At 34.9% G+C, this 9719-nt stretch overlaps 1 protein-coding gene across 2 annotated transcripts; it reads right to left on the reverse strand.

Moving 5' to 3' along the window:
• LOC143183888 (ATP-binding cassette subfamily G member 4-like) lies at positions 1-2168 on the reverse strand. Of its 2 annotated transcripts, XM_076385666.1 has the most exons (2): positions 785-2168; positions 1-661 (listed from the first exon to the last, which is right to left on the reverse strand). In XM_076385666.1, the coding sequence occupies exons 1-2, from the start codon at positions 2023-2025 to the stop codon at positions 232-234; spliced, it is 1671 nt and encodes a 556-aa protein (XP_076241781.1). In that variant the 5' UTR covers positions 2026-2168; the 3' UTR covers positions 1-231. The 2 variants fall into 2 exon arrangements, with proteins under 2 accessions (XP_076241781.1, XP_076241780.1); XM_076385665.1 differs by having other exon boundaries at positions 1-2168.
• Positions 2169-9719: the final 7551 nt, after the last annotated feature.

Genomic DNA, 9719 nt, shown 5'->3' on the forward strand with positions numbered 1-9719 from the left:
TGTCAATGTCACAGTGCTTAGCACTCATTGTATATTTATTAAAATAACAGTAAATTATTAACCTATAAGAATGGTCTATAAAATGCGCGATGTTCTCATTCATACTATCACACAACACTTTTTTTCTCGTCCTCAGTTACTTTTTACAATAATTGTCGCAAGCATACATAAAACATCACTCAATGAAATGCTGTGAATTCGCCGGTAAACTATGTTCTTGTTCGCTAACGTTTAAGTGGAAGAGAGCTTTTTCTTCAGCGTACAATACGCCATAAATTTGAAGATCGCGTAGTAGCAGAATAACAGAACGATATCTGTCCAATACTTCCTGTCGGTCATCGAGAATTCCGTCAGTACCAATTCGGGAACTCGATAATGGCAATAGTTCTTCGGACAATTCAACATTTCCCGATTGAACCCATACATAGCATGTAGCAACGCGTGCAAGGAGTACTTGAGGTAGCTGATGTAGCTGACATAAAATAATACACTCGGCATATGACTATACAGGGCCAGAAACCCGGCCAGAGCCAACATTCCGCACGTCAAAATCGCCGCTATAAAGGTTCCATTTATAGGATTGCACAGAGTACCGACTAGAAGGCCGAAACTTTCCGCTATCATTGCGGTCAGGATTGCCACTCCCAGGAACATCAAGAACCTGTAAGCGTCCATAGGCTGACTGCTTAGAAAGTATGAAGGAGCAGTGTAAACGAATGCGAATGCAATTTGTAAGGGCACGTTACTGATAAGGGACGCAGCGTAATACGTCCTTAGCTGGTACCAATTATTAAACCTCTCCTTCTTCAAGGTGGGGAACTCTGAGGGAAACTTGAGCACCGCTGGCATTGTGCTCGTGTAACACAGGTACACGGAGCTGACTAGAAGAAATCCAACGTTGTTAATAGTCTTGCTGCCGTCTTTGCCACAATCTGTGAACAGCAGACCTAGCAGAATACCCACTATAAGATGGAGTATGAGCTTCAAGTGGGTCACTGTCCAGTCCCTGAAAAGTTGGATCATGCAACGGTGCAGGAGTATGAAGAACTTGTAGGTCTCCGAAGGCTGTTTGATCAGTACCGCTGCTTTGTTTCCATTTGCTATGTCACTGAGGCTATCTTTCTTTATTATCCTCTTCTCTAGCCGCCAATACCGATCATTGCTGTTGGCTAGCGTAACCAGCTGATCGTTGTAATCCCCATACTCCTTGCTGACCACTTCTATCATGTAATCAGCAGGATTGTGGTACTTAGGACAATTGAGACCGATAGATGCAAAATACTCGATCGTGTTCTTTGACGCGCCTTCGTACATGCGTCTACCATCAGCCAGAAGGTAGACATTGTCGAACATTTCGTAGATCACGGCGCTAGGTTGGTGAATCGTGCAGATGATCGTTCTACCACTCTTGGCTAGGTTGTGCAATAATTTGATGCATTGATAAGAAGACAAAGCGTCGAGGCCTGTCGTTGGCTCGTCCAGAAACATGACAGGAGGATTGTCAACCAACTCTAGCGCGATGCTGAGCCTCTTCTTCTGTCCACCGCTAAGTTTGCCGCACTTTGTTTCCTTTGTCTTGCTCAAGTCTAAATTATCCAACACATCATCGATCAGTATCTCTTTAGCCTTTTTGCTGATGCTAGTACCGATCTTCAGATTAGTGGCCATCCACATAGCTTCTAACACAGTGAAGAGTGAATGCAGATTGTCGTCCTGTTGGATGTAGCAGGAATGCTTCTTGTACTCGTTCCAAGTGTGCTTGCCCTCCTTACCGATATACTCGATTTGACCCTTCCAATGGTCCCTCTGGAACCCCGTTAGAATATTCAGCAAGGTGGACTTCCCTGCGCCAGACGGTCCCATGATAGCCGTCAGTTCGCCAGATCTGAACGATCCACTGATCCCCTTCAGTATCTGTTTCGAAGAACATCGAAACCTCTGTGGTACTTCGTACACGACGTTCGAGAACTCGATGTCAATAGACTGAGTTTTCGGGAGGTTCACCAGCACCGCTCGTTGATACATCTCGACCCAGTGATCCCTCTAACCCACTGAAAGAGAAGGTCGTTCTCCGCTGCGAATCTGTCTCGTGGTACCCCTCTCTCACTCCGTGCAGACAATTCGTTACGTATTTCGCGCGTTATCTGAGTGTATGATATCGGTACACCACAAATAATTTCTGACGCGCCTTTGAACGAGGTCAGGCGTTCGCGTCGAGTTTCGTCTATTTTCCCGAGTTTTAGAACAGGAACGCTGATGCTAATACGTTTTGGAACTTGTCGGAGTGACTTGTGTGTGATAGAGGGTGGATCATTAGATTGATTGTTTCAAACATTCCACTTCGACTGGCCGGTCCTATGGTTCACGATTCCTTCTAATGACTGATATCGCGGATTCTGTGAAATTAATTCTCTTGTTGCGTTTTATCGGTCGTCCACTAGCTGGATGATCGTTACGCAAGCGTCTCGTTACGAAGAAAAATCTTTCCAGACTGAAAAATTTGCCACATCGTCTGAGAGAGCTTTGGACTTCCTTGACACTTCCTGGTTGTCAACTAGGGCATCTGTAACCAACATTTCCATGCGTTGTAATGAGACTAGTAATTGTAAGCTTCAAATTTTTGTGTACAAACATCACATGTGGACAGTCATTGCTATATCGTATGATAATATTGATAATTGTTTTGTTCAAGTACATATTTGCTGAATTTCTAAAAAGCATTTTGATATGTGTTGCACATCTACTTTCGAAGAAGTGATTTTTATTAGATTAATTCTTTAGGCGTTGTAAAATGTTAATGCATATATTGCATTTAGATGACCGGTAGAAATGGCTAATAATTTTCGACAAAATTCAATGTCCAAAAGGTTCAGTAACAGCAATATTTGGACGATATTTAGAGATTTCAATTAGTCGTATATGAAACAATCAAAATAAAACTTATTGCGCATAATTGAAGAAAAAGCACAGATCAAAGGTATTTTCGCAAACTCATACAGTTATATCAATTCAATGAATGGTTATTTTTAATAGGTGGAATAAACTTGCAGTTAGAACGAGTAACAAAAGCGTAATTATGTTTGCGAGTGTAAAATTATATTGTCGACAAATGACCGATGCGAAAAAACGAGCACACGTCATAGAATAATTTAGCATAATATCGTTGTTTAATTCAATAAAGTGAATAAATACAGAAGAGACTTCCTGTACGATCTGCAAAAAAACTATTTTTCTTTATTGCAAAATAATAGATCTTCAAGAAACATTTCTTGAATATCTATTAGCAGGTACAATCTTAGGTTGTGTTATTAGCAATACACACAATGACTCATAGAATTGTTCTCGTGTATTCAGAACGTTCATCAAATATGAAAATTACTGTGGTGCATTTTTCCTCTTTATATGCCTCATTTTCAGCTGTTTCATTTAATTCTTGCCCAATTTAAAAAGTAAAATAGCATTAGAATTTGAGTATATATATGTAATTATTATTAATAAACAAATGTATGAATCACTGTACCTACAAATGTTATAGTGCAAAGTATTTGTTGGTCTATATATTACGATAATGTTCAGATAAATATCTCTATCATCAATCATTTTCTAATAGGATGGCGACAAAAAATTAAATATTTGATGTTTCTCTGAGATTTTGTGCAGATACATGATTAATTATATAGTATTAAACGCTATAGTGTAAGCAGTTCGCAAAGTATGTTTAAAAAAATCACCTGCAGCTTGTGATTTTCCCTTTAAATTGAAGACAAAATCTATAGAAAATTATCTTTACTGAAAATACTTGAGATAAAAGACTTTTTGTGAAGAAAGCCAGATCTACTTTAAAGTATGATTAATGCCATTTTATGTGCTATTAACTATTACGTGGTTATAAATCTGGATTTATTATGATTACACTTATTAAAATTTCCATAATCTCGTAAATCGATTCAAGGCTACTATTTTGTTACTTTACTATTTTACATAAACATATACAGTAGTTGTGAGATCGAGAGCCGCGGTTATCCCCAATAAGTACTTCGTTTGATACGTGCCGCGGAGTAACCAATTTCTATGAATCTTCGCGCTTGAGCTCGACATGCGAAAACAATGGAGCCATAAATATATTCATAAATATATATGAATATATATATGTGAAAATCCATTTGTAAATAAGAAACTTCAATTTTTCCTATTCTTAATCCCTAATGCTATCCTTGCTTTTATGACGTCATTGATTTGGGGTATTGAGTTCGAGCCTTTTCTTTTGTTTCTGCTGTTGCGTAAGAATTTATCTCCGCGGTCGAGAGCAAAGGAAGTTGAATCGACTACCAGTCATGATAGAGGCTCGCGCTCAGATCCGGAGCTGCAGTTCTCAATCGAGCAACTACTATAAATTGAATTTATACGACGACTAACAGAATGTTTTGGTTTTATGAACGTTGTTCTGCATTTGATTACAGGATCTAACTAAATCGTACATAGATAATAACATTCGAATATTAGAAAGTCTAATTAGATTTCCTACGAATCCTTGAAGGTACATTTATAATTTTCTTCACTCATTATTCGTTTGTTGCACGAAACAAACAGGTTTGATCACAGTATATTACATAAACATAATCTTGAATCACGTACAATGGTTCACCTTGAATCGGCTGGCACATTATTCCTAGAGCAATGTCTCCATGGCATATGGCAAACAGCTACTGTTTTACTGTATTCTGTTTACATATTTAGATTTACTATTGTATGTTTCAGTCGATAATGCCTTTTTTTTGAGTTGACGCCATTTATGCTATGTTCTTGTAACTATAATTGTTTATCACACGACTGTTGATCGATTGTCTGGTTGACAATTATAGCATTTAAATTTATTATAGTAGCACCACGAAGAAGTCTTTTTTTATGATTCGATGTCTAAATACTTAGATATATATACATTAGGCTCGATTCATACAAGCGGTATCTTGGCGCACAATCTCATTACGATTATGCGTCTTGCTTCGTTGTTTGTAATTGGGAAAACAAAGGATAACATATCGCAAAAAATCATGCGTCCAAATATCGCTCATACGCATATTAGCCCTTATGCGGTACATGTTGAGGAGATGGGAGTAAGATGGCGATATAAAGTGAAAATAAGTGTAGGTAACTTTTTTGTTTGGTACACAAAAAAATGCTATTCTACCATATTGATCCTAGATATTTTAGTAACAAAAATAGTAATTTCACAACTATTTTTTGGTATAAAATTAAAAATTAAATTACGAGTAAATTCGCCATTTTAGCTAGCAATTGGGTGAAATGACAGATATACTTGAGTAGGCTGGTTATATTAGATAATATAATGAATACAATTTTGACATCTGAACAAGCCAGTCTTTTGTTACTTGGTGCAAGACTCATGCTATGTTACGAGACGGACACTACCCCAAAGCGTTAAGAAATAAGTAACGTTTTTAAACAATTTTTTTAGAAGTAATTAATGGATGAAAAATTTAGTCCTTTTGGGACAAAACATATGTAGGTATCAATTTTATTATTCAATTTAAAAAAGATAAAACTATAAAATGACGGAGTTTTTCGGTATTCTTTTACATACAGTAAAACATGGATTGTCGATGGTTACAGTTCGCAAGAACTGGGAGTTCTAAAATGAAAAAAACTTTTATTTATTTATAAATTAGAAACTATTATTTACAATGTAGTGATATTTTTGATATTTTAATTGTTTGATTTTTTATAGATGGTTGCAGGAGCTGATTATAAAACGAATTATAAAGCGAATGAATCATTACGTAGTAGGACGACAAGTTCGCCATTTTACCACATCTGAGTTATGTGGATAAATAATACGTATCAAAATAAAATTGAGATATCAAATTTAATTTAAAGCACTATGTGCTATTCAATTCAACGCTTTTATAAATGCCAAAATTTACTACCTACACGAAACTTATGCGTATTTAAGTTTCTATTCATTAGAAACTTAACGATTTATGATTTAAAATTTTAATAAATCATACGCGAGAAACCGTAATTTCATTCTAATTTTCTCATTGCATCATCTAATTCTAACATTTACTGTACTATATTAAGCTATACCTATTGATAGTTTATAAGCAAAAATGGTGCTATAAAGTATAAAGGAAGTTGGCATATAAAGCATTGAAAAAATGACATCGGAAAAATATTGTGCATCATCGAGTTATGTAACTTTATAACCAACGATAAGATAACGACGCCAGACAGCTAAATTTCTACTTAAAGTAGTTAGGATGTATGACACAGACATTTACTCTGATAAATCTGAGGTTTTGTAAGTTGAAGATTCAAGGACGTGAACTAGAAAGTTTTACTTCTCGTATTATACGGTATTAGGATTAAAGAGGATTATATGATATGATACTCACAATTAGTGGAAAGTAAGCAGGTTGGATAAATCTATCTAGCACTATTAATATGTTGCTATATTTCCTTTTGCTCTATAATAACGAGTTGCATTCATGATACGAATTCCTGGCGTATATTATTATTTTACCTAAAATTGCTATTTTAGAAAATAGAAGTTGAAGCATCCTTCAACAGATATTGATTCTAATTTACCTTCTAATGATTACATATGTAGCCGATAATCGGTTAATTTTGTTATTTCCTTTCGTTTAACGTTTATATACGCATGTATAATCCGATCTATACGGATACATAAACTTCTTTCGTCGCATTTGCATTCAGCTCGTTTAACTCTAATTTACATCAGTTGAGATCATTGACGGAATACATGATACAGAATAAAACACTTGTCATTTTGCTTAAAGAAACTTTATCGAGAATTAACCGTGCAAATAGGAAGTGGAATATTATATATTTTGCAAGTACTTAAAAGCAAATACTAAGCATAATTACTTTTTTTGATAAATTACAAAACAAGTAAAAAGTATCTATATGATCTGATATTTATAACGGAAAATTTACTTAATTCGTTTCAGTTTTCAGCCGGGAAAGAAAAAACGTTTAGCAGATTGATACAGAAAACGAATATGTAGAATAACGAATGACGTAACGATTCTGAAATAAAGTGCAATCGCTTCCCTAGTTAAAATTATGAATAATTGTGGAGGAAAGAATAAGACTAAATGAAGCTTATAACAAAGAGCGATTATAACTTGCCTCTAATCGTCAGATCCAGCGAAATTTTTTGTAGAAACATTTAGATAACGCTAACAAGTAAGCACTGCAGTTGAAATCCGTTTAGGATGAATGAAATTTTAGTACTATCTGATTAATTGAACTCTAGCAAAACTCTTATTATCTGAACTACTAGCAGCACTTTACTTACAAAAATTATGAAAAGCACATTTAAATAAATGTACTTATTTGAGCAATTAAATGGCTAAATTCTTAAAAAAGTAAAATATTTTGCGTTCATTATATCTTTAAATGAACAAAATTAATTATTTCTTCATAATTTTCAAAACATATATACTATTTACAAAAATTGCATTACTTGAATACTAGTGAAAAATTGTAAAATTTCAAAACTCTATAATTTTGTTAATATCTACATCCATTCAAGTTCGATGCAGCAAAATTTGAACTTTCTACGTTTGAACTTTTTTCATAAATTTGATTTAAGTCAGTCTATCTCCTAAAAGAATTCATTTAATTTTATGTTTAATTTTATGATAATATTGTATCAATATGAATTCATTTGTTCAATACTGTATCTTTTTATAATTAAAATAAATAAAAAGTTAATTCATTATGCATTATGCAATTATTGTGCTTTGGTGACGCGAATTAGGAGTGGGCTTTTATTATGTGAATAATCTGGTTATATTAAACTACTTATACCCTAATGGGTTTATACAAGTGGAATTTTACTGTAGTTTTTATAGGACGAGAATTCGCTTGTGCTCATAAATAACGAAATGTTTACGTCCTAAAACAGACTCGTCTGCTACTAATTTGTACCCATGCTAATAGAGTATTTCTTGGGAAAAAATGATGGTGGAATTTCTGCCGTTAAGCGTAACTTAATGATTTGTATTTATTAAAAGGGCGATGGTCAGCAAACTCAAGTTATTAATCATTAGAGACGACTAGTCTGAGATCATGAGAGGATTTGCTAAAGGAATAAAAGAAAGCAGTGTGAATTAGCATTTGAAGTTTTAATGGCTCGGCTTGAGGAGAAGATTAAGTGGTAGTCTCGAACACATGAGGCAATTCCTGATTCGGCTCGATAAGAGGCATCTACAATTTACATAGACCTCGTACATTACGTGCCAGGTTTAGAATCTGTGAATCTATTATTTTCATTTGTGTACACACATATCGCTTGTCAGGTGAGTGACCTGACAATAAATTTGTTCAGGTACTTTTGACCTAGCTGTAGGTTAAGCAACTTCACTGAATTGTCTCATCTAACACAAAATATAGCATAGACAGAAGTAACACGGGCCTTTCAACTGCTGTAACATTAATTAAACGTACAGAGGAAAAATACGGACTTTTCTAGCTAGACGAGTTTTTGTACTATTATTAATTGTCAAAGCCAGATTGTTTATTTAGTTTCTTATTTGAGAATAAATTACACAATCGCTACTGTCATACTGCGTCGAAATTATTCATACGGAATAAGTATCTGCCACCTTTATTTACTATGTATTCTTAAAGTTCGCCAAGGCCATCTTCCTCATGTCGAACTTTATTCTTCAGTCACCGACACTCGAAAGATCTTTATCCTCATACTTCTATATCAGGACAAAATATCAGCAACGAAATTTCCATAGAGGAACCCCCAGTAAATTAAACTACGACAGACTCGACAATGAAACCCGTCAGTTTTGAAAGGGTTTTGCAGGGAAATTCTCTCTTTGAATTCGGAGTCGCAGGAAAACAAACTCTGCTGCTCACCTTGAAAACTGGTCGCGCGATATTCCGGTCCCATTACCATTTCCGGTCTAACTTCACTGGGACTTGCTTGGTAACTGATGCTTTTTAAATACGCGCTGGTAATCCTTTTTTTGGATTCACCGTGTCGATGCAACGACTAAAGGAATGCAAAAATGTGGAACCAGACTCGGGAACAAAAACGACACTGAACTTATTACCTTTTTTTATTAACAGTTCCTCTTCTCACATTAACCGGTTACTGTCAATTGAAAAAAAAATATCTGGAAGTATCGTACATTTCATGCGGAAAAATTAATACTGAAATTAACACGTGCGTCATTTTTTGTTTCGGCTAGGTAGCAAGCAGATGTATAGTTGTACTCGATACTGTCATTAACCTTTTCGACTAAATTGTTTCGCAACGGCTAGACTGTCTATGAACACCTAACTTCATCAATTTGACCGATGTTTCATTTTAATGCTTTACCATAAATGAATGAGAATTTCCTCGCTTAATTGTTCAGAATTTATGCTATATACTTTGAACTAAAGGTGTAGTTTAATATCAAATGAATACATGCTGTGATATTAGTCTCCTTATCATAAATTTTATGTAGAAAATTTCTCTTGCTATTATTTCTTATGTAAGCAATAGTATTAGAAAATAAACAAACTTTTGATTACAAACGGTTGATTACAATATGAATGCTCTTATCAAGAAAAAAATTCAATATGTTTAATCCTTTACCAGCGAACGTGTTTTCACAAATGACCCAGTGACGCGCCTGCTGATGGTATACATAAGTGTATCAGTTTGTTGTCCA

This window comes from Calliopsis andreniformis, chromosome 9, assembly GCF_051401765.1.
Source record: "Calliopsis andreniformis isolate RMS-2024a chromosome 9, iyCalAndr_principal, whole genome shotgun sequence".
Lineage (NCBI taxonomy): Eukaryota > Metazoa > Arthropoda > Insecta > Hymenoptera > Andrenidae > Calliopsis > Calliopsis andreniformis.

Excerpts from the sequence above, each read along its gene's own strand:
- LOC143183888 (XM_076385665.1), bottom strand. The coding sequence starts at position 2,025 with ATGTATCAACGAGCGGTGCTGGTGAACCTCCCGAAAACTCAGTCTATT.